This window comes from Oncorhynchus mykiss, chromosome 3 (assembly GCF_057628025.1).
Source record: "Oncorhynchus mykiss isolate SJ-2025 chromosome 3, ASM5762802v1, whole genome shotgun sequence".
Lineage (NCBI taxonomy): Eukaryota > Metazoa > Chordata > Actinopteri > Salmoniformes > Salmonidae > Oncorhynchus > Oncorhynchus mykiss.
Window position 1 is genome coordinate 42,994,097 of NC_143024.1, and position 25,660 is coordinate 43,019,756.

Here is a 25,660-nt window from a genome sequence, read left to right on the forward strand (position 1 = left end):
GTGAGATTGTAGAGTCCTAAATTGATAGTGCTGTTTGTTTAGGCGATTTTACAGCTAACTAGCTACTTCACATGCTGATGTTAACTTTGGTTTTATTGTGTGTAGCTACGTTTGCTAGCTAGCTAGCCAGCCCTTAGAGAGAGCATTGCATTGTGGGTTTTGTAGTTGACTTGAGCTGCAACAGGTTTCCACATTTCCACATCAATTTTCACATGTTGTTCTCAAAAAATATTGTTATTTAACACTGCACTTTTTATGCCTGTGCACAGCACTTCTTCAGCACAGGCAGTGTTGTTGCACGTGATGGGATATTATAGGATTTGTAGTTCTTTGTGTGATTATCTACCAGCTATGAAACAAAAAGACAGAAACACTTTGAAAACGGCTACTGCAGCATTTATTTTGCTATATGTGATCATACTTGGCTTTTAACTCTTATTTTTATTGGCGAATGCGAGTGAAATGCTTGCACTGGGGGAGCCCTGACCACACGCCAACGTGGCTGCTGAAATAGACGTGGCAGGTGTTCGTTTAGGCCCTGGTCCTATTCCCCCTCATGCTCTGATTCTGAGTGACTCAGACGCTCTCTGTGTCTCTGAATATCTTGCTCTTGAAGTTTCTCCCACCTCTCTGAGCTCTTTGACAGGGGGCTCTTCTCTGTAGTCATGTTCAGGTGCAGTCCAGCCTGTGTGCCCACCTCTTCTTCCATCTCCACCTCTCTCTCTTTCTCTCTCTCTCTCTCGCTCTCTCTCTCTCTCCCCTTCTCATTATTCTGTCATGATTGTCTTTCCCAGCGGTTGAAGAGTTACCTTGTCGTTCCAGCCGCCCCCTCTTCCTGGACCTCTCAAAGAGCAATGCCCAGCTCATTGTCTCCCCACCCACGCCCATCCCATATCCCAGAAGAGCCCTCCACCACAGAGAGCCCAATTACAGGGCCCTGAACAGGCTCCAAACTGCGGCCCTGACCCAACCTCTCTCCCAGAATAAGAGCCCTCCTGCCAGTCACTACTACAGTTTCCACTGCAGACCTCTGCTCTGAGAGGGGCTCCACAATAGACCCTATCTGAAGTTATTAACACAGCCCACAGCACTCACAGGCTGGCTTGACAGGGTTAGTGTTTAGTTGGGTGCTTATCACCTGCCAATACACACACACACACATGTTTACTGGGGTGTTCATTTGTGAGATCACCGCCAAACAAGCTGTTAAACAGCCAATTTGATTTTTTTTGATCTCCTATGTATATATGATTGTCATCATCAGGCGCTGGAGCAATGAGTTGTTTCCCCTCTTCATTTTCCTCTTGTTTGACACTAGTGTTCCACCGGTGATTGACAGGCGGTCCCATAACACTTTTTGGGTAAACAGCTGAGTGATGGGGCTGGAGAAATGTAACCACTTTCAAATTCATAGACATAGGTATGGATGAAATGAACTCCGGTTTTATTGAGCCATAAAAGTTTGGTTGCAATTAATGGTGAGTAATATTAAATTGGGGTATTAAGATATGAATTAATGATCGTTATTGCGTCGTTGAACATCCCCCGTGCGACCAGCCGTGACACAAGGCCATATTGAAGTATTTACGGGATAGGCTTAGCTTTTTCATTTCAAAAGTAGCCTCATTGGATTATGGAGTCACTAAGCCTGCCAAAAACAAGGGGAAATGACAGCAACACCCCAGGAATGGCTGCAACAAAGATGTATTCACTTCATTTCATGGTGCTCTTTTATCAAAAAACAATAAAGCTGACCTGTTTTTGGCAAAGACAAGGTTACCCTGACAAGCTACCCATTCTCATAGAAAACTTTCTCCTTTGTCAGCAAAAATGTAATAATGTAAAAATAAACGTACCCCCCCCCCCCCCCCCCCCCGCTCAGGGAGACCTAACAAAGTTACCTAGTACACATTACAAACAAAGACCAAAGTTATGAGAGGGAGTAAACTAACAATTTTGCTGAGTCAGTGGCCTTGTGCCTGAAAACCTTGCCGATTTCAAGTTCAGAAAGCGAAGACGTCCACGTGTTGTTATTTAATTTCATGGGAGCCTTGGTAAGCACAAAGCATGCAAAATGAAAATAGGAAAACATCAGAATGGCCACAGGTGATAAATGCATTGTGTGTTGCACTGTCTTTTTTTATGAAAAGAATGTGAGCCTTCTTCAACTCTTAACTTAAAGCGTCTCCTTGACACTCTCTCCATTCTAACAGGAAGGTTCATGAGTAACTTGCTCGCTCTCTCTCTTTCTCCCTCCTCTCGCTCGCTCTCTCGCTCTCTCTCTCTCTCTCTTTCTCTCCCTCCTCTCTCTCTCTCTCTCTCTCTCTCTCTCTTTCTCTCCCTCCTCTCGCTCGCTCTCTCTCTCTCTCTCTCTCTCTCTAGACATATACGGATCCACACAGGAGAGCGTCCTTACAAGTGTGACAAGTGTGGGAAGAACTTCACCGTGAAGTCCACCCTGGACTGCCACATAAAGACCCACACAGGTCAGTGTGGAGGGAACAGGAGTTTAAAATGCCGCTGATCTGTCCCTGTTAATTAGTTTTAATGACGTTAGGGTTGTTACTACATTAGCCACAATATGTTCTCAATATGGTCCAACTCTGTGGGTGTAGAGTGCACTTTAATTCCGCGATTTAAAAGTTATATTATGTAAATCAATCAGTAAATGCAGTGAAAGAGGGTCTGTACTCAAAAACAAGAGAGTTTATACGCTTCTAGGATGCGTAGTCCTAATGTATTATAAACAATATTTAAATCGGCCTCATTTGCATGTCTTATCATCTAACGGTGTGTCACGTTCTGACCATAGTTATTTTATTCTTTGTTATAGTAATGGTCAGGGCGTGATTTGGGGTGGGCAGTCTGTTTGTTTTTCTATGTTGGTTTTTGTGTTCGGCCTAGTATAGTTCTCAATCAGAGGCAGGTGTCGTTAGTTGTCTCTGATTGAGAATCATACTTAGGTAGCCTGGGTTTCACTTTTGGTTTGTGGGTGTTTTTTTTCCGTGTGTGTGTTTGTTGCCACACGGTACTGTTTCGGTTTTCGTTCACGTTTATATCTTAAAATAAAACGTTATGGACACTTACCACGCTGCGCATTGGTCCTCCGATCCTTCTCGCTTCTCCTCCTCAGAAGAGGAGGAATGCCGTTACACAGTGCCGTGGGGAGTAATTGTGCCCGATGATTTATGGGACGGAGCTGTAGGTTTGATCGCCCGGCGCGAGATGGCAGGGGAAACGTTTTGTCAGTCGAGGGATATTAGGAGATGATATCTCCTCACACCTTGTTCTCTTTTGGTAATTACTGTGGTTTGACCCTGGAGCAGACACACTCATTCTCCCTGAATTTAATGAGAAGGCCCAGACATTAGCTAAGTAGGCCTCATACTCCCAAGTTACTGTTGAAGAGCGTTGGGTTAGTGGCCTCTTTAGCGACGTCTGAAATAACTTTTGGAACGGCAGTAATCAGAAAAGTGACTCGTTTTATTGGTACTCTAGGGGGGCGAAATCGAGGAAAAGGCGTCTTGTCAGAACGGAGGTGTGATACATTCGCCAATGGAACAATCACATTCAAACACTCAGTTTCAAGTTGTTTGAGAATCATTTTTTCTTTGTATTGATTCACGTCAATCTAGGGTCACAATAAAACCTTGGCGGCCATCACCGATCCCAGACCTCAGCCGCATTATTGCAAAACCTACCTCTATGTCAAATAATGAGCATCAGTGGTACACTGTAGGGCTACATACTATGCTATCATTCTGTTATCTCCCCTGCAGGTCAGAAGCTGTTCAGCTGTCACATGTGCAACACGTCCTTTTCCACCAAAGGGAGTCTGAAAGTCCACATGCGTCTCCACACGGGCTCCAAGCCCTTCAAATGCCCCTTCTGTGAGCTCCGCTTCCGCACCTCAGGCCACCGCAAGACCCACATCCAGTGTCACTACCGGCCCAGCTCAGAGGGTCGGAAGGCCAAGCGAGCGGCATCGTCCAGAAGTAACCAGAAGCAGCAGCACCCGGGTAACCCAGAGACCCTGCACCCTGTGGGTCTGCTCCAGGCTACCACCACAGACCATAACATCTACCTCCCAGCCAACCAGGTCCTCGCAGGCCAGTTTGATCAGAACCTGCTGCAGCAAGGCCTGGTGGGCCAGGCTATTTTGCCTACCTCCATGTCAGGTAAGGACTCACTCACATCAGGGTTGGGGCTCAATTCCAATTCAATTAATATATTAAGTTGCACATAAAATGCACACATGCAATTCTATTCCTGACTTGAGTTTAGGTGGAATTCACCCCAACCCTGGCACACCCTCACATTCCCACAACCGTCCATTGCCACAAGCACATCATTGTTTCATTCTTATTGCCAATACTTATTACCCTATGCAAGCCTAGCTCACCCCTTCCACTATTGACATGAAGCATGCACCCAAGTGCTGCTCAGCACGGCAACCATATTTCACCTGAACAGTCAACCCTAGCCGAGTCTACATTTAAACCATAGTTTGAGATGGAGAGGTTTGAATCCTGAGTCTTAAGTACAGTCTGTTCTCAGTAGCCACCCAGGAAGAGCTGATGAATGGTGTTTACAGCTACTGGGCTAGTGTCATCACTAGGCCTGAGGAGATGCGTTCTAAGAGATGCTTCATCACTGTACACCACAACCTGCCTATTCTGCACTAGGTGTGTTTGGCTGTAGATGCATAGATACACTGGGAGACGGAGGATGAGAGCTGGATATTGCATCCCTTGTGGGACATTACATCGAAATTGCATCATCCTGTCGTCATTTCAACACGTTTCTGGTTGTAACAGCGTCATTTCAACTGTTTTGCCTGCTCTGTCTCATTTCCAGGCAGAATTGTCACTGTTGTCATATTCAGGGATTTCAGTGAATTGAGAGTGAGGTCAAATAGTTTAGTCCAGTAAAATATTAAAAGTATTCATGTTCATTTTTAAAAATCAGAATACTTGGTAGTAAAGAAGGACATGGTTGTCTTTCATAGCCTGATGACTCTCACTCAATTATTCCACTGCTCTGTCATTCACTACATACTTTAGTCTGAGACTGAAATAGTTTGAGGTGAAGAGGGGCACGAGGGGTGTTGTACGAAGCAAAGTCATCAGCGATTGGGTCGTCTCTAACCAATCAGAGTACAAACGTCCAAACTGCCGCTTTACCCACTTGCGTTCTGTCTCTGGCCCAACCCATCGGTTTCTGGACCAATAAGTCGGCACCAAATGTGTTTGAATTCGGTGAGGGGTCGAGGAGGCACTCCGATCATTGTGGAGAAGTAACTAACGTCCGTGGGCATTTGGCTGGAGCAAGGAGTCTGGGTAGCCAGGCATCGTCTTTCACGCCTGGTTCAAAAGCAAGACCGATGTTCTGCAAATATTCAAAAGCATTTTTCCTGTAGTTTGCCTCGTGTGAGCCTCCATGTCAAAGACAAGTTTCCATCTTATGTAGACTTTCGGAAAATAAGTACTTGTTCCATCCAATTCATTAAGACATTCTAGGCTACAACTACAGTATGATGTATCTGTTAATTAGTTCTACAGACTGGGATGGAATAAGGAATCTGAAACAACATTTGTGGAGTCTGAAACGCATCAACACTTAAGAGTTGAAATCTTTTGACTGAACTCTGGCTCACTTCACCTCTAATCTGTCGTTTGTTCAAACTGGCGGTGAGGAGGAAGCCATCCAAAAAAAGCAGCCGTGAAATGAATTTCCTTCAGTGCTGTTCGAAAATCTACGTAGTAGCGCTTCGAAATGGCTTCCACGCACCGTGCTCATTGCTGGCACACAGCTCCGCTTGTAGCCCCCTAGTTCCCTCGAAGATCCCCCCCCCCCCCATTGGATGATAACTCACTCTGAGCCACTCTCCTCTTATCTGTCCGAGCAGACAGAAGGCACATCGAGCAAACACAGAAAAATCGGCCGCGAATCTGCATTAAATTAAGTTATTGAAGTTCTTTTTCAAAGTCCCACACCTTAAATGTTGTTTTATGGTGGGTTTAGAGGCTAGACACTTGAACTGGGCACATAATGCATTTATAAGTGACATTTTTCCAGAATAGATGGGTGTTTGTGATTCATTTAAGTGATAGAAAATGGCTGTAAATATCACAGAATGGGAGTCTTCTTTTTATAACAGCCCGTTTTGTGTTGTGTATAAACTTGATGACATTTTGTGCCTTACTGATGTGAAACTTCAAATAAAAATCCAGTTATCCAAGCTTGGGACAAAATATGTCTTCTGATCTAATCGTGTTGTTTGTGATTGTATTGTAGCGGGTGGTGACCTGACAGTGTCTCTGTCGGAGGGTCTGGCTACTCTGGAGGGCATCCACCTCCAGCTTACCTCTGCCAACCTAGTGTGTCCCAACGTCCAGATCTCTGGCATCGACACCAGCAACATCAACAACATCACACTGCAGGTAATGAGGGGGGTGTGTCCCCGCCAGTGTCACCTACTTCTCGCCTTCTCTCTTTACTCTCTCTCCTTTGCTCCACCTCTTCTCCCTTGGTTTCCTCGTTTTCATCATCTGTCCTACTCTCGTCTGCTCCCCTATTGCTCGCCCTCTCTCTTTTCACCTCCCTCTCTCTCTACCCCTCCCCCCACCCTTGTCCTATGTTGTCTCATTGGGAATCTCCCATCCCCTCCAGATTGACCCAGCCATCCTCCAGCAGGGAGGTCTCCTCTCCCACGCCCTGACAGGAGACGGAGGCCTGACCAGCCACCCTGGTTCCCACCTCATGGCCACGGGAGACTCCTCGGCGCCCGGCTCCAATGTGGTCCTGCACCCGCTCACCAGCCTGTCCCTGCAGCCCTCCGCCATCGGCCCCGGCCACGTCACCATGGGCAGCCTTGGCGAGCACGACAACACAGGTGCATGGTGGTCCCGTCTTCTCCCCGGAACTTTGCATTTCTGTTCCTATACTAACATGATCACTCAGGAGAATTAAAGGGATAGTTCACTCGGAAGGTTCACTTGTATTATGTTTATTAGTCAACTGTTACTACGATCCCAAAACATTGTGCATGTCAGCAGTCACGTTTTGAAGATGGAGAATTTTCTGTACAAAGCAAACACTGTGATGCCTTTTCGATTAAAAACATTTTTTCTCCTCAACTTACCTGTTCCTTCAACAGTTGCATACATTTTCTTTGGCAAAACGGGTGCATGGTGCTCCCATCTTCTCCCCATACTTCTCATATGCGTTCCGATACTACCATTCATATCCCGCTTAAGGTCTTATCCGCTCATATCCCGCTCATGTGTATCCCTGTATTCATGAATTTACAGAATATTCCTCATTAAAGGTCATATGGGTTAAATGGAATAGTAACTGAAATATGGAGGCTGACTTTGGCCTATAACCTTTCACATGTAACGTAATATAATTTTAACTCCTGCAGAATGATGCATTTCTGGCAGTGAAATTTCACAACAAATGTTAATTTTGTCCCGGGAACAGGAGTGGGGAAATATGATTTCTTTCTTTCGGCATCTCTTGAGAAAATGTGACTGCGCGTGTAATGTGTTGTCTTTGACACTGTTATGCAAGCAGACAGTATTTCAACCACATAAAATATGCAACCAAGACGAACAGAAGTCTTTCCAGAAAGTGTTTGGTAATTTTCTCAGCTTTTAATTTCCATAAAAAACGCTCAAACTGACTGTTTTTGGAGTTATTGCGTTTTCTCCCCGGTCCCTAAACGAACCAGACAACTTTACTGGTGTTTACTTGATTACTAATGCATTCATTCTATCGATGTAAGACATTCTGATGAGCCCTATTTTATTTAGTCTTCTAGGGCAACAAGTTATGACAGAAGTGAAGAAGCGTGTATCAAACTTTAGTTGACAAATGGACTACCAAATGTTGGAAATTATAATATGGCCTACCAAATGTTGGAAATTATAATATGGACTACCAAATGTTGGAAATTATAATATGGACTACCAAATGTTGGAAATTATAATATGGACCACCAAATGGTGGAAATTATAATATGGACCACCAAATGTTGGAAATTATAATATGGCCTACCAAATGTTGGAAATTATAATATGGCCTACCAAATGTTGGAAATTATAATATGGACTACCAAATGTTGGAAATTATAATATGGACCACCAAATGGTGGAAATTATAATATGGCCTACCAAATGTTGGAAATTATAATATGGCCTACCAAATGGTGGAAATTATAATATGGACCACCAAATGTTGGAAATTATAATATGGCCTACCAAATGTTGGAAATTATAATATGGACCACCAAATGGTGGAAATTATAATATGGACTACCAAATGTTGGAAATTATAATATGGACTACCAAATGGTGGAAATTATAATATGGACCACCAAATGGTGGAAATTATAATATGGACCACCAAATGGTGGAAATTATAATATGGACTACCAAATGTTGGAAATTATAATATGGACTACCAAATGTTGGAAATTATAATATGGACCACCAAATGGTGGAAATTATAATATGGACCACCAAATGTTGGAAATTATAATATGGACTACCAAATGTTGGAAATTATAATATGGACTACCAAATGTTGGAAATTATAATATGGACCACCAAATGTTGGAAATTATAATATGGCCTACCAAATGTTGGAAATTATAATATGGCCTACCAAATGTTGGAAATTATAATATGGCCTACCAAATGTTGGAAATTATAATATGGACTACCAAATGTTGGAAATTATAATATGGACCACCAAATGTTGGAAATTATAATATGGACTACCAAATGTTGGAAATTATAATATGGACCACCAAATGGTGGAAATTATAATATGGCCTACCAAATGTTGGAAATTATAATATGGACCACCAAATGGTGGAAATTATAATATGGACCACCAAATGTTGGAAATTATAATATGGACCACCAAATGGTGGATATTATAATATGGACTACCAAATGTTGGAAATTATAATATGGACCACCAAATGGTGGAAATTATAATATGGACCACCAAATGGTGGAAATTATAATATGGCCTACCAAATGTTGGAAATTATAATATGGACCACCAAATGGTGGAAATTATAATATGGACTACCAAATGTTGGAAATTATAATATGGACCACCAAATGGTGGAAATTATAATATGGACCACCAAATGGTGGAAATTATAATATGGACCACCAAATGGTGGAAATTATAATATGGCCTAACAAATGTCTGATTTATTTTAATTTTTTAGTACAGTAAATGAATTATAGTAGGCAAAATGATTCTGGAATTGTTCATGTGGATTGAACTGCACAGGTAGCCCACTTTTTGAAGTGATTTTTGTTTGACAATCAGATGAAATTTTTTGCATTTTTTGCACAACACCCATGATAAGCAAAACTCAGCCTGCGCAGACCGCAAAAACAACAGTTAACCGGATAAGATTTTTACATGCCCAATACCCCGTCTTCAATCAGCATATCCCAGGCTTATCCGGGTTTCTCATAACTGGGATACAAGCTTTTTCGGGTTATTGTTAAAGGGATTTGATGTTTTATATGCATCAACTCAAAAACATAATTCTTGAGTATTGTGAATAATAACATTATCACTCAGAATAATTCATGAAATTCTGGATTTTCCTCAAACACACCGAATGCTTTTGCTTCCTTGCAGCCAAACTCAAAATGGGTAGATGTTTCACTGAAGTGTTTTTTAAAACTAATTTATGCAGCTGACCGTGTCTCTTCTCTTCTACTCCTATCCTTTCCTCTCTTTTGGGCCCCACAGCTTTCTGTTGTTTATGTGAGTGTCTGTGATGTGTGGCCCCACCGAGAGGAAACTGTCACAATGAGTTTGTTCCACAGCCATGCTTTCACACCAGCTGGACCTACTTTGACAGCATAGGGTGTCCGCTTAAGGGATGGGGGGGGGGGGGGCAGAGAGGAGAGAATAGATATAGGGAGGGAGGGATATGGAGAGGAGGGATGAAAAGGTGAGAGGATAGGAGAGACAAAAAGAGAGGAAGGAATGGTCTAGATAGAAGTGAGGAGAGTCAATTAGTTAATGATGACTTCTGTAACTCCTTGTTTTCTCTCTCTCCCCCTTTAGGCTCTCATCAGGACCTGAGTCATGTGATGAGTGGTCCAGGCCTGGTGTCCAGTGGGGCTCAGGAGATCACGCTGACCATCAACAACTCCAGCCTCACCCAGGCTCTAGCTCAGGCCCAGGCCAACGCTGCTGCTGGGGGCAACACTGCTGCAGGCAACCACCCCCAGGAGATCACACTCACCATATCAGGTAGACACACACAAATGATCTGTCCCTGTTCTCCATACTTCTCCCAAAGTGTACTCTTGCACGCTCCCCGTCATGGATTTATCAATGAAGGAAACTCTCTTACTAATGCTTTCAATCAATCCAATATGCTTTAAAATATGCACTATGCAGACATTTCTCTGCCATTTCCTGGTTGCTTTAAAATTTGAATAGTTCACCTAATTTCAGTTTATGTGACAAAACGAGCAAGTGTATATATAGTGTAGCAAATCATAGTATCCTCTAAACCGCTGTGAAAAATATTTTCAGATGTTTGAAGCTTGTGTGCAAAACCAAAAGTAAAAGACTCAAAAACTAACCTTAAGAAAGGGAAGCATAGAAAAGGCACACATAGAACACATCTACCTCTTCTTAGGACTTGCTTTCAATGAGATTGACAGATCTACAACACACATTTCTATGTGAATTTGGTCGGGTCGTCTAAAAAGTTACGTATTAAAATCTGATACAAGTGCACACTTTGGGAAAACACACACACAGCTACAGAAAAACACTCACCACAGGCACTCACTCGCTCATACCCACACACACGTAGCAGCTAAACAAGCTGGCTCACAGGAGCACAATCAATCTATTTTTCTCTTCACCTTAATTCAACAAACCAAGTTCATTAAAAGGTCCGAAAATCAAGAACTGTGTTTTCTACAGTTGCCCTTGAGAGTAACACATATTTTCATGAGACTATAATTGGTATCCTGTCCAGATGCGTCGACAGAGCTTCAAGGATACTTTATCGTGAGATACTCAAAATATGTATGAATAGTTCACAAAGAATTCTCTTCGCCTATTCTTATAAATATGTCGTTGCGGCACTCGCATGCCACAAAAATGTCAATTGACACACACACACACACTCTCTCACTCTCACACACACACACACACACACACACACACACCCACACACACGGAGCCTTCAATGCCCAAAACGTAATCCATCCACTCTGCCCGGAATTCAATTTCAGACGTAAAATTTAATTTAAAGTGCATCATCACGGAGGGGCAATTTCACGGTAGCCGAGTGATGCTGAGACTTTACTTCTTTTTTTTATGCCAAACAAAAGAACAACGCTTTCAAAGTTAAACATACAACTCTATGCACAAGGACGACTCTTAACAATTTCCACGGAAAATATTACAAAAACACATTTACTTGACGAACCGTGCAGATGCGAAGTTTGATAGCAGATTGCTGGTTTGTGCTTCTTGTGCCGTCGTTCTGTTACCAAACTTTGCATGAATGTAAACAAAAAAAACTAAACGGAGAGATGAAGACTGCAGACATAGAAAAAGGGCAAGAAGGGCCGGGAGGAAGATAATTGAATCGCGTCACTGTGGGCTGGAGATGAAATGTATTTTCTCTCTTTCTGAAGGTCAAGACCTCCTCCAGCAGCACGGTGCCCCTGGTGGCGGAGAGATGATTGGCGGGATCAGGCTGGCATCCCACCAAACCACAGGTGCCACCCTCACCATGTGCAATGACCACCTCCTACCTCAGAGCAACGCGGGCCTGACTGGTAAGGATTGGCAGCAGCACGGCTGTGTGTGTGTGTATGTATGTTTGCGTCTACTCACCCATTGTGCAGCCCACTGGGAGCACACAGTGAAGGGCCTGTGATGTAAAGTGTGTTGAGTGATTCGTTCAGCGGGAGCGATGAAGAGCTGGGTCAATTAGCAGGCTGATTGCAGTACCTCTCAACGCTCATCACTTGTGCAGTTAAATCAACTTCTCTGAGCCATCGTCATCACTCTCCTCTCAACTCAAGTGGACAACATTCTGTGACAAACAATGAATAGGCATTGAGAGAAGTTTGGTCATTTTACAAATGTATTCTTATTTAACAACAGTGAGTCATCAAATCGAGAGACGTTATGAAAGAATGAGACGATAGTAAACCTTTCGTTTGGCTGAATGGAGAATTGTGTATTTGTATGCCAAGACAGAGGCTATTCTTCCAGGCGTCCAAACACATTAAGGCACTTGCATCACACATAAAAACAAAAGACAAAACAGTACATCATATAACATTATTAATCCCCATACATATCTACAAATCAAAACGTATAATACAACAATATTTCAATGTACGTGTGTGTAGAGTTTGTGTGCGCGTGTCTGTTCCTGTGTGTTTGTATCTCTTCACAGTCCCCGTTGTTCCATAAGATTTTTTTGTCTGTTTAAAAAAAATCTGATTCTACTGCTGTCATCAGTTACCTGATGTGGGATAGAGTTCCATGTAGCCATGGCTCTATGTCGGACTGTGTGCCTCACATGTTCTGTTCTGGACTTGAGGATTGTGAAGAGACCTCTGGTAGCATGTCTTGTGGGGTATGTACAGTGAGGGAAAAAACTACTTGATCCCCTGCTGATTTTGTACGTTTGCCCACTGACAAAGAAAGGATCAGTCTATAATTTTAATGGTAGGTTTATTTGAACAGTGAGAGACAGAATAACAACAACAAAAATCCAGAAAAATTCATGTCAAAAATGTTATAAATTGATTTGCATTTTAATGAGGGAAATACATATTTGAGCCCCTCTCAATCAGAAAGATTTCTGGCTCCCAGGTGTCTTTTATACAGGTAACGAGCTGAGATTAGGAGCACACTCTTAAAGGGAGTGAAGCAATCGATCAATCAGATTCCAAACTCTCCACCATGGCCAAGACCAAAGAGTTCTCCAAGGATGTCAGGGACAAGATTGTAGACCTACACAAGGCTGGAATGGGCTACAAGACCATCGCCAAGCAGCTTGGTGAGAAGTTGACAACAGTTGGTGCAATTATTCGCAAATGGAAGAAACACAAAAGAACTGTCAATCTCCCTCGGCCTGGGGCTCCATAGAAGATCTCACCTCGTGGAGTTGCAATGATCATGAGAACGGTGAGGAATCAGCCCAGAACTACACGGGAGGATCTTGTCAATGATCTCAAGGCAGCTGGGACCATAGTCACCAAGAAAACAATTGGTAACACACTACGCCGTGAAGGACTGAAATCCTGCAGCGCCCACAAGGTCCCCTTGCTCAAGAAAACACATATACATGCCTGTCTGAAGTTTGCCAATGAACATCTGAATGATTCAGAGGACAACTGGGTGAAAGTGTTGCGGTCAGATGAGACCAAAATAGAGCTCTTTGGCATCAACTCAACTCGACGTGTTTGGAGGAGGAGGAATGCTGCCTATGACCCCAGAACACCATCCCCACCGTCAAACATGGAGGTGGAAACATTATGCTTTGGGGGTGTTTTTCTGCTAAGGGGACAGGACAACTTCACCGCATCAAAGGGACAATGGACGGGGCCATGTACTGTCAAATCTTGGGTGAGAACCTCCTTCCCTCAGCCAGGGCATTGAAAATGGGTCGTGGATGGGTATTCCAGCATGACAATGACCAAAAACACACGGTCAAGGCAACAAAATGTTGGCTCAAGAATAAGCACATTAAGGTCCTGGAGTGGCCTAGCCAGTCTCCCAACCTTAATCCCATAGAACATCTGTGGAGGGAGCTGAAGGTTCGAGTTGCCAAACGTCAGTCTCAAAAACCTTAATGACTTGGAGAAGATCTGCAAAGAGGAGTGGGACAAAATCCCCCCTGAGATGTGTGAAAACCTGGTGGCCAACTACAAGAAACGTCTGACCTCTGTGATTGCCAACAAGGGTTTTGCCACCAAGTACTAAGTCATGTTTTGCAGAGGGGTCAAATACTTATTTCCCTCATTAGAATGCAAATCAATTTATAACATTTTTGACATGCGTTTTTCTGGATTTTGTTGTTGTTATTCTGACTCTCACAGTTCAAATAAACCTACCATTAAATTATAGACTGACCATTTCTTTGTCAGTGGTCAAACGTACAAAATCAGCAGGGGATCAAATACTTTTTCCCTCACTGTCTGGGCTGTGTGCTAGTAGTTTAGACAGACAGCTTGGTGCATTCACCATGTCAACATTTCTTATGAAAATAAGTAGTGATGAAGTCAATCTCGCCTCTACTTTGAGCCGTGAGAGATTGACATGCATGTCATTAATGTTAGCTCTCTGTGTACTTTTAAGGGCTAGCCGTGCTGCCCTGTTCTGAGCCAATTGGAGCGGCAGATAGCCTAGTGGTTAGAGATCGAATCTCTGAGGTGACGACAATCTGTCGTTCTGCCCCTGAACAAGGCAGTTAACCCACTGTTCCTAGGCCGTCATTGTAACTAAGAATTTGTTCTTAACTGACTTGCCTAGTTAAATAAAGGATAAAACTTTTTTTTTTTTTATTGTCATTTTCCGAGGTCCCTCTTTGTGGCACCTGACAACACGACTGAACAGTAGTCAAGGTCCGACAAAACTAGGGCCTGTAGGACCTGCCTTGTTGATAGTGTTGTTAAGATTCTGGACAGACTTCTCCACATCTTAGCTATTGTTGTATCAACAAGTTTTGACCATGACAGTTCAACTTGCTCAATTTAGGCCTAGTGGTTCTTGGTCATTCACATTTGTACGCTGTGGTACATAGTTGGCAAGATTCCTTGTGTGTGTGGGTAAGCTGCTAGGCCTAATTTCCCTTCACACTGTCACATCTCAATTTTAAATGATGCCTGCAGAGAACAAGTCAATTATCTGGTGACCTCTTATAAAACGCATTTGCTGTTCATGTGGCGTTTTCAGGCATCTGCCCAATCCACTCCGTCAATTTCCACTGGCTTGCTCTCCTTCCGATTACCATATGCCACAGTGCGTCATTCTACCCATTTGAAAATGCATTGCCAGTTCATTTTCAATGGCATGACACCAGCATGGCTTATTAAAATCTCGCAAGTATTTCTGTCGAGCTAAATTCTCACCTACTTCCTGTCTCTCCTGTCAGTCACCAGCCTGCCGCCTAGCACCTCCCTATCACAGACGGCTGGCTCCCAGAGTCTGGTGATGTCGTCATCGAGCATGGCCAGCGACGGCAGCGTGACTCTCACACTGGAGGACACACAGGGTATGCTGGACGCTCAACCTCAATTCACGCTCAACTTCAACGCACAGGTAACCACTCTGAAACATACACACAATCATGCAGGTACACAACAGCACATACACAGGTAACCACTCTGAAAAATACACACATGGGCGTGCATACACTCACCCACACACAGATATGTCTTACTATACTTTTTGGGGACCAACAATTGATTCCCCATTCAAAATCTTATTTCCCTAAACCTAACCACTAACCTTAATTCTAACCCTAAATCTAAACCTAACCATAATTCTAACCCTAAATCTAAACCTTTTATTTGTATTTATTTATTTCACTTTTATTTAACCAGGTAGGCTAGTTGAGAACAAGTTCTCATTTGCAACTGCGACCTGGCCAAGATGAAGCATAGCAATTCGACACATACAACAACACAGAGTTACACATGGAATGAACAAAACATACAGTCAATAATACAGTAGAAAAAATAAAACAAAAAGTCTATATACAGTGAGTGCAAATGAAGTAAGATAAGGGAGTTAAGGCAATAAATAGGCCATGGTGGCAAAGTAATTACAATATAGCAATTAAACACTGGAATGGTAGATGTGCAGAAGATTAATGTGCAAGTAGAGATACTGGAAAGGAGCAAAGGAGCAAGATAAATAAATACATACAGTATGGGGATGAGGTAGATAGATGGGCTGTTTACAGAAGGGCTATGTACAGGTGCAGTGATCTGTGAGCTGCTCTGACAGCTGGTGCTTCAAGCTAGTGAGGGAGATATGAGTCTCCAGCTTCAGTGATTTTTTGCAGTTCGTTCCAGTCATTGGCAGCAGAGAACTGGAAGGAAAGGCGGCCAAAGGAGGAATTGGCTTTGGGGGTGACCAGTGAGATATACCTGCTGGAGCGCGTGCTACGAGTGGGTGCTGCTATGGTGACCAGTGAGCTGAGATAAGGCAGGGCTTTACCTAGCAGAGACTTAGATAACCTGTAGCCAGTGGGTTTGGCGACAAGTATGAAGCGAGGGCCAACCAACGAGAGCGTACAGGTCGCAGTGGTGGGTAGTGTATGGGGCTTTGGTGACAAAACGGACGGCACTGTGATAGACTGCATCCAATTTGTTGAGTGTTGGAGGCTATTTTATAGATGACATCGCCGAAGTCGAGGATCGGTAGGATGGTCAGTTTTACGAGGGTATGTTTGACAGCATGAGTGAAGGATGCTTTGTTGCAATATCGGAAGCCGATTCTAGATTTAATTTTGGATTCGAGATGCTTAATGTGAGTCTGGAAGGAGAGTTTAAAGTCTAACCAGACACCTAGATATTTGTAGTTATCCACGTATTCTAAGTCAGAGCCGTCCAGAGTAGTGATGCTGGACGGGCGGGCAGCTGCGGGCAATGATCGATTGAATAGCATGCATTTAGTTTTACTTGCATTTAAGAGCAGTTGGAGGCCACGGAAGGAGAGTTGTATGGCATTGAAGCTCGTCTGGAGGTTAGTTAACCTGTTGCGACAAGCAATCCCGTATCCGGGAGCGTAATATAGCCTCAAGCTCATTACCATAACGCAACGTTAACTATTCATGAAAATCGCAAATGAAATGAAATAAAGATATTGGCTCACAAGCTTAGCCTTTTGTTAACAACACTGTCATCTCAGATTTTCAAAAAATGCTTTTCAACCATAGCTACACAAGCATTTGCGTAAGAGTATTGATAGCTAGCATAGCATTAAGCCTAGCATTCAGCAGGCAACATTTTCACAAAAACAATAAAAGCATTCAAATAAAATAATTTACCTTTGAAGAACTTCGGATGTTTTCAATGAGGAGACTCTCAGTTAGATAGCAAATGTTCAGTTTTTCCAAAAATATTATTTGTGTAGGAGAAATCGCTCCGTTTTGTTCATCACGTTTGGCTAAGAAAAAACCCCGAAAATTCTGTCATTTACAACGCAAACTTTTTTCCAAATTAACTCCATAATATCGACAGAAACATGGCAAACGTTGTTTAGAATCAATCCTCAAGGTGTTTTTCACATATCTATTCGATGATAAATCACTCATGGCAGTTTTGTTTCTCCTCTGTTCAAAATGGAAAAATGCACGCACCTGGAGATTACGCAATAGTTTCGACTGAGGACACCGAGCGGACACCTGGTAAATGTAGTCTCTTATGGTCAATTTTCCAATGCCTACAAATACGTCACAATGTTGCAAACACCTTGGGGAAACGACAGAAAGTGTAGGCTCATTCCTTGCGCATTCACAGCCATATAAGGAGACATTGGAACACAGCGCATTCGAAATCTGGCTCACTTCCTGTATGAAATTCCATCTTGGTTTCGCCTGTAGCATTAGTTCTGTGGCACTCACAGACAATATATTTGCAGTTTTGGAAACGTCAGAGTGTTTTCTTTCCAAAGCTGTCAATTATATGCATAGTCGAGGATCTTTTCGTGACAAAATATCTTGTTTAAAACGGGAACGTTTTTCATCCAAAAATGAAATACTGCCCCCAGAGGTTCAAGAGGTTAACACAGTGTCCAAAGAGGGGCAGAAGTATACAGAATGGTGTCGTCTGCGTAAGAGGTGGATCAGAGAATCACCAGCTGCAAGAGCGACATCATTGATGTATACAGAGAAGAGAGTCGGCCCGAGAATTGAACCCTGTGGCACCCCCATAGAGACTGCCAGAGGTCCGGACAACAGGCCCTCAGATTTGACACACTGAACTCTATCAGAGAAGTAGTTGGTGAACCAGGCGAGGCAATAATTTGAAAAACCAAGGCTGTCGAGTCTGCCAATAAGAATGTGGTGATTGACAGAGTCGAAAGCCTTGGCCAGATTGATGAATACGGCTGCCCAGTAATGTCTCTTATCGATGGTGGTTATGATATCGTTTAGGAACTTGAGCGTGGCTGAGGTGCACCCATGACCAGCTCTGAAACCAGATTGCATAGTGGAGAAGGTACGGTGGGTACGGTGGGTGGGATTCGAAATGGTCGGTAATCTGTTTGTTAACTTGGCTTTCGAAGACCTTAGAAAGATAGGGAAGGATAGATATAGGTCTGTAGCAGTTTGGGTCTAGAGTGTCACCCCCTTCGAAGATGGGGATGACCGCGACAGCTTTCCAGTCTTTGGGAATCTCAGAGAATACGAAAGAGAGGTTGAACTGGCTAGTAATAGGGGTTGCAGATCATTTTAGAAAGAGAGGATTGTCTAGCCCGGGTGATTTGTAAGGGTCTAGATTTTGCAGCTCTTTCAGAACATCAGCTTTCTGGATTTGGGTGAAGGAGAAATGGTGGGGGCTTTGGCGGGTTGCTGTGGAGGGTGCCGGGCAGTTGACCGGGGTAGGGGTAGCCAGGTGGAAAGCATGGCCAGCCATTGAGAAATGCTTATTGAAATTCTCAATTATAGTGGATTTATCGGTGGGAACAGTGTTTCCTAGCCTCAGTGCAGTGGGCAGCTGGGAGGAGGTGCTCTTATTCTCCATGGACTTTACAGTGTCCCAGAACTTTTTTGAGTTTGTACTACAGGATGCAAATTTCTGTTTGAAAAAGCTAGCCTTGGCTTTCCTAACTGCTTGTGTATATGAAAAATTGCATATCACGGGGGCTATTCGATGCTAATGCAGAACGCCACAGGATGTTTTTGTGCTGGTCAAGGGCAGACAGGTCTGCAGTGAACCAAAGACTATATCTATTCCTAGTTCTACAGTTTTTGCTTATTTATTTAAGATGGTGAGGAAGGCACTTTTAAAGAATAACCAGGCATCTTCTACTGACGGGATCAGGTCAATGTCTTTCCAGGTTCCCCCTGGCCAGGTAGATTAGAAAGGCCTGCTCGCAGAAGTGTTTTAGGGAGCGTTTGACAATGATGAGGGGTGGTCGTTTGATCGCAGATATATTACGGATGCAGGCAAATACACCTCTGTTTTCTTGATTAATTGAAAACAGCAGAGGTGTATTTGGAGGGCGAGTTAGTTAGGATAATATCTATGAGGGTGCCCGTTTACGGATTTGGGTTGTACCTGGTAGGTTCATTGATAATTTGTGTGAGATTGATGCCCTCAATCTTAGCTTGTAGGATGGCCGGGGTGTTAAGCATATCCCAGTTTAGGTCACCTAGTAGCACGAACTCAGAAGATAGGTGGGGGGCAATCAATTCACATAGGGTGTCGAGGGCACAGCTGGGGGCAGAGGGTGGTCTATAGCAAGCGGCAACGGTGAGAGACTTGAAAGGTGGAAAGGTTCATTTTTAGTAGAAGCTCAAATTGTTTGGGTACAGACCTGGATAGTAAGACAGAACTCTGCAGGCTATCTCTGCAGTAGATTGCAACACCGCCCCCTTTGGCAGTTCTATCTTGGCGGAAAATGTTATAGTTAGGGATGGCGATTTCAGGGTTTTGGGTGGTTTTCCTAAGCCAGGATTCAGACACGGCTAAGACATCTGGGTTGGCAGAGTGTGCTAAAGCAGTGAGTAAAACAAACTTAGGGAGGAGGATTCTAATGTTAACATGTATGAAACCAAGGCTTTTACGGTTACAGAAGTCAACAAATGAGAGCACCTGGGATGTGGGAGTGGAGCTAGGCACTGCAGGAGGAGTAGGATAAGGGTACGACTAAAGGCTATACGAACTGGCCGTCTAGTACGTTCGGAACAGAGAGTAAAAGGAGCAGGTTTCTGGGCACGATAGCATAGATTCAAGGCATAGTGTACAGACAAAGGTAAGGTAGGATGTGAGTACATTGGAGGTAAACCTAGGCATTGAGTAATGACGTCTCTAGAGATGTTTAAACCAGATGATGTCATCGCATATGTAGGAGGTGGAACAACATGGTTGGTTAAGGCATATTGAGCAGGGCTAGAGGCTCTACAGTGAAATAAGACAGTAATCACTAACCAGGATAGTAATGGACGAGGCATATTGATATTAGAGAGAGAGGCATGCGTAGCCAAGTGATCATATGGGTCCAGTGAGTGGTTGGGCTGGCTGGGGACACGGCGATTCAGACAGTTAGCATGCCGTGCCAAACAAGCTAGTAGTTAGTAGGCTGGGGCTAACAAGCTAGCAGTTAGCAGACCAGGGCTAGCAAGCTAGCAGTTAGAAGACTGTGGTTAGCAAGCAAGCAGTTAGCAGACTTTGGCTAGCAAGCTAGCAGAAACGCCTTTGGGGGCGTCGCGATGGAGGTAAGTCTGTTTTTGCCTCCTCATGGCTTAGTAGGGTTCCAAGTAGCTCTAGTTAGCAGGCTGCGCTTAGCAGAATGTGCCTTCAGCGGACGTTGCGCCTGAGGGGCCTGTTGGAATCCTCGGGCAGATTGTCGGTATTCCAGTCGTAGAGGATCTGCGGCGTTCTGTGCACCGTACCGGCAGTAGAAGGGGCCCGGATATTGTAGCCCAGGAGTGGGCTTCAGTGGTAGCCCAGGAGCCCTAGCCGGGCTAGCTTCAGGCTAATTTGTGATTGCTCCGGGATGGAAACGCTAGCCAGGAGTAGTCACCCGGGATTGCGGTTAGCTAGTTGCGAGGATCCAGATGAAATGGTTCAGAGTTTGCAGTAAAAATCCGGGGATATGGAGAAAAAAATATGTCCGTTATGCTCTGGTTTGAGTCACGTTGTATCAAATGGCGAGAGCTTTCCGAGCTAAAGGTTAGCTGATGACAGCTAGCAAGCTAGCAGTGGTTTGTTGACTGATCGCTGGTAGCTAGTTAGCTGGCTAGCTTCAGTTGAAGGATTCCAGATCCGAAGTAAATAGAAATACTTTAGAAAAAAGCAGATCCACGCCACATTGGGTGAGGCGGGTTGCAGGAGAGTATTTAGAAGTTGAGGTTTAGGAAAATATTTTTAAAAGATCTGCGAAGAAAAATATATAAAAACATAAACAAGGGACACGACAGGACAAAGACAAAGACGTCTGACTGCTACGCCATCTTGGAATCTTAATTCTAACCCTAAATCTAAACCTAACCACTAACCCTAAATCTAAACCTAACCAATAACCTTAATTCTAACCCTAAATCTAAACCTAACCAATAACCTTAATTCTAACCCTAAATCTAAACCTAACCACTAACCCTAAATCTAAACCTAACCACTAACCTTAATTCTTACCCTAAATCTAAGCCTAAAATATACTTTTTAAATTGAAGACCACTTCTCAGAATTTGAGTTTGTTTACTATTCTTGTGAGGACTTCTGCTACTCACAAGTATAGTAAAAGGTGTACACACACACACACACACACACAGTAACAGTGAGTATCTTCTCTCCATAGAGTCAGCAGTACCAAACTATGCTCAGTGACCAGGATCTCTCAGGACAACAGGCCGGCTCCACCCAGCAGGTCATACTGGTCAGTCACCACCCCCAGGCCACTGAGGAACAGCCCAACAATATTTACAGGGTCAGTCAGTGTATGCGTGTACCTGTACGTGTGTTGTGTTGTTAACAGATATCTAAGAAGGACCAGGCGGTGGGTAGGATAACGTGCGTGTAACGTGTGTGTTGTGTTGAAACCAGCTGTCAGAGGAGGGCCAGGTGGTGGAGAAGGAGGACCAGGGGGAGAACCAGAAGCAGAACCAGTGTTTCTACTGCAATCAGGTGTGTCAGAGCGCCAACACGCTGCGACGCCACTGCAGGCAGGCCCACGGCAAGGACCGGTGCCACATCTGCAGAGTGTGTGGCAAGGCCTTCAAAAGAGCTACTCACTTAAAGGTAAGCACAGTCACCCACACACACACTGGAGACTGGACTATAGCATGGAACACTGTCAAGTATGCAGAGTGTGTGGCAAAAAAAACACACAGTAGGTCTGGGCAGACACACACACCCACTACAGCATGTTTGTATGTTGTATGTATTCCTTCCATTCCCTGATAGTAGTTGCCCTGTCTTGCCCTCAGAGCAGATTTCAACTCTGGATAATCGTTTCCTGTGGGACCAGCTCTGAGTACTCTTGAGTGTATTCTGGGCGGTGGGACGGGGCTAAGAGTGAGGAGTCAAACGGCCGAGGGTTTCTCTGCATTCAGGGGACTTTAAACACAATCGCCTTAGAGGACTTGAGCACAATGGCTAACGCCTTTCTTCTGCTGCTTCAGTTTCTGACGGGGTCTCGTAACAACTATAAATCAACTGTCACTCTTCCCTCTCTCTGTGTCCCAAACGCCTATTGCCTCCTGACAGGGTAATAATAGCCCTGGGAGGAGCGAGAGGTAAAAGTTAATAGCTGAAGTCCAATTTCAGATAGTTTTTTGGCTGATGGTAATTTTCTCGAGTGCAAACTTTTTCTCCTCTGACAATGCTACTCACGAGGATACGGCTGCCCAAGGAAGAGAGGCTCTCCATTTAATATCTCCACCCCAGCACGTAAACAGTGGGAAGCTCTCAGCATTGAGGAGAGGCAGGAGCTTGACCTAATTTCTAGGGTTATAAGCAGAAGCAAGCTGCTCTCATCCAGCCTGGGGAGCCATGCTGTTCTGCAACTCCTCAACGTCCTCCTCTGTCCTTGGCTGTGTACTGTGTGTGTGTGTGCGAGCGTATGACCGTCTTTACCTGATATGACACGTGTGATCCCCTGATGGTGTGTCTGTGTCCATGTGTATGAACAAGAGAGAGAGAGAGAGCACATTAGATGTGCGTTTCATTCAGAGAGAGTTTGTGTGTGTTAAGATCTCTGGCTCATTGACGCCCCCCTCATTCCTTGCTCATCCTGCTCCCAAAAGCTTTCCTCATCTCATTTACGGAATTAAACGCTCCTTTGGAAATGGGGAGCATGGCTGGAACCGTATCAAAGCCTGTTCCGTACTAATCGGCAGCCCAATGTAACCCCGGAGGGGACATTTGGCTCATAGACTTCCCTGAAACTGGCTGATTTTCCATTTAGAGGAGTGAATACTTTGTTAGTACATTAAGCTTATCAAGCATCTGATGCAATTACGCAAACATATTTTAGTTCTGGGTGCCTGAGATTAGAGAATGTTTAATTCATGTTTTGTTTTATTTCTCCACTTTACAAACTGTTGCTGGGTTCATTAACTTTATGATGTCATTTAGCGATGGAGAGAGACAAACGGCAACAGTTTCATCAATAGTTAAGAGGGAAATACCCGTACTTTTATCAATAATGTTTAGGAGTTGAGTAGCGTTTATTTAAAGGTCAATACTAGGGCTGCTCAAAGTGGGGCCCGCAGGCCAAACTTCACCCTGGACAACATTTGGCCCGAAAGTTTGGCCGCATGTTCACATGCACACATTCACACACGCGCGCACACACAACCCTCACACACGTTTGTCTGTGTAGTTGGTTTGCTTGCTTAGACTTTTCTATGACTCTGGGGACATGCAGAGGAAGTTATTTTACAAACTTTCAGTTTCTGATTTTTCTTGATCTTTAAAAGCAACTCTCCTTTTCATTCATCACACTGCCCTGTGACGAGACTGGCCTTCTTGTTTCTTTGTTCATGACTAGACGGGAGTTTTCTTCAGTCTTCTTCATTAGACTTTGGAGTGTCTTGAGGATTCGTTAGTAGACTGGAGTTTCTTGATGGGTTGTCATTGGACTTTGAGCTTCATTGATGGTTTGTCAGTAGACTTTGGGGTTTCTGGATGGTTCTGCATTAGAATTCATTTGTTTTTTTTTGGGATGGTCCATCTTTAGACTTTTGGGTTTCCAATGTTCCCCGATGTTTTTTCCCCGGTTTTAAGTGTACGCTGGCGCAGTTGGCGGGCCAGTTCTCGTGCAAATTGCAGATTTAAAAAATAAGATAAAAATAAAAATAAGATATTTGCTATGTTTCACCTTTTCTTCTGAAAGATTGTTTTGTCCTGTGTCCCCGGACCTTTGACCTCTTTCTCCTACAGGAGCACGAGCGTGTCCACCAGCGAGGACCCTCACTGGGCTCCCAAAGGCCCAAGTTCTTCAAATGCTCCTCCTGTGACAAAGCCTTCGCCAAGCCCAGCCAACTAGAGAGACACAACCGCACACACACAGGTATTCCCACACACGCACGCACAACGTTAACTCGAATAAATCCCTGACTACTATTCTGTTTAGGTCTATTGTACATCCCAGCCTTGAAAGCGCAAAAGTAAAAATATACCATAGGAATGAAGATGCTATCCGAGTCCTCGACTAGAGTGGCTTTTCATCAGGCATTTGGGACACTTTCAAAGACCTCAGGGAAAACATTTTCATGTATATGCCTCAATGACCAAATTATCTTCTTCAAAGCAAATCATGGACTCTCCTAAGATTAATTTAACACAACTCCGACACAACAAAGTAGGGATGTGCATTTGCTTCTCTTGAATTGGGACCTTTTTTGTTCTGGAGAGGTAAGTATTAAGGTGAAGTGCAACTTGAACGTTTTGACTCGTTGGTACCTACTGCCTACTACTTATGGCCACCAGGCCGGGGTGAGATAACTGTAATGTTGTGTGTTGAAGAGCCCACTGTGACAGCTGAACCGGCAGGGGGGGGATCCTGTCTTACCTCTTATCATCCCCAGCAGGAGAGACTGTAAGAGAGCTCGTACACACGATATGAAATGACATAGCCTAGCTTGCTAGCGTCACGTCAGCAAGCGAAAAGCATCACAATCACAACCGTCGCTCTTAGCGCTTCTTTAAGCCGTCATACTAGAAATGTGTTTTAATCTCCATCTCCACATCAGAAGAGAGGCAGATCCATTGGTACTTAAATAATGTCCATGGACTTAGTTACAGACATAACAGGTCTTTGCTCAATTTCAGTTAAATAAGTCCATGTATTTTTGACTGTAATGGTAGCGATTATGGCAGGTCATTATGTTCCAAGATTATGCACAGTAGGCTAAGGATTTACACTTTGCCGGCGGTTCACATCTTTCAGCAGATAATGTAAGCTGACAAGACCTTTTCATTTTTTATAAAACTGTTATTAAAATGGATGTAAATTGCTACCGCTTGCAGTAATATAGTGCAACGCATCAATTACTGTACGTGCATTCACTTTTTAGAAGGACTTCTGTTCCATATTTCAAACTTATTTTAGTGCGAGACACCTTTTTTTATTGCCTTCACTGCACACGAGATTGAATTAGAATGTGTGTTTTGTATTCATCCGGCGAAGTTCACGAGTAACCTTTGTACTGAAAGTCTTGAGAAGGTGTCTCTCTGTTTTTCAGGTGAGCGTCCCTTTAAGTGTTCCCAGTGTGACAAGGCCTTCAACCAGAAGAGTGCCCTGCAGGTACACACGGTCAAACACACAGGGGAGAAGCCCTACAAGTGTGAGATCTGCAGCATCAGCTTCACACAGAAGAGCAACATGAAGCTGCACATGAAGAGGTCGCACGGCTACGGTGAGCCACGGACATGCAGAGACACAAAACACG

General features: G+C 43.9%; 1 protein-coding gene and 1 long non-coding RNA gene across 2 annotated transcripts in view; one reads left to right on the forward strand and one right to left on the reverse strand.

Moving 5' to 3' along the window:
* LOC149984550 (uncharacterized) overlaps nucleotides 1–25,660 on the reverse strand; it is a 220,238-nt gene that overhangs the window by 60,945 nt on the left and 133,633 nt on the right. The window lies entirely within an intron of this gene.
* Nucleotides 1–25,660, forward strand: part of LOC110518348 (zinc finger protein 236) — a 91,763-nt gene that overhangs the window by 59,637 nt on the left and 6,466 nt on the right. Inside the window, exons 21-31 of the mRNA XM_036973839.2 lie at nucleotides 2,383–2,486; nucleotides 3,780–4,178; nucleotides 6,298–6,443; nucleotides 6,673–6,895; nucleotides 10,111–10,299; nucleotides 11,709–11,852; nucleotides 15,188–15,354; nucleotides 21,565–21,693; nucleotides 21,810–22,004; nucleotides 24,150–24,279; nucleotides 25,454–25,627. Coding sequence (XP_036829734.2) covers nucleotides 2,383–2,486; nucleotides 3,780–4,178; nucleotides 6,298–6,443; nucleotides 6,673–6,895; nucleotides 10,111–10,299; nucleotides 11,709–11,852; nucleotides 15,188–15,354; nucleotides 21,565–21,693; nucleotides 21,810–22,004; nucleotides 24,150–24,279; nucleotides 25,454–25,627 — 2,000 coding nt within the window. The remainder of the gene's footprint in view (nucleotides 1–2,382; nucleotides 2,487–3,779; nucleotides 4,179–6,297; nucleotides 6,444–6,672; nucleotides 6,896–10,110; nucleotides 10,300–11,708; nucleotides 11,853–15,187; nucleotides 15,355–21,564; nucleotides 21,694–21,809; nucleotides 22,005–24,149; nucleotides 24,280–25,453; nucleotides 25,628–25,660) is intronic.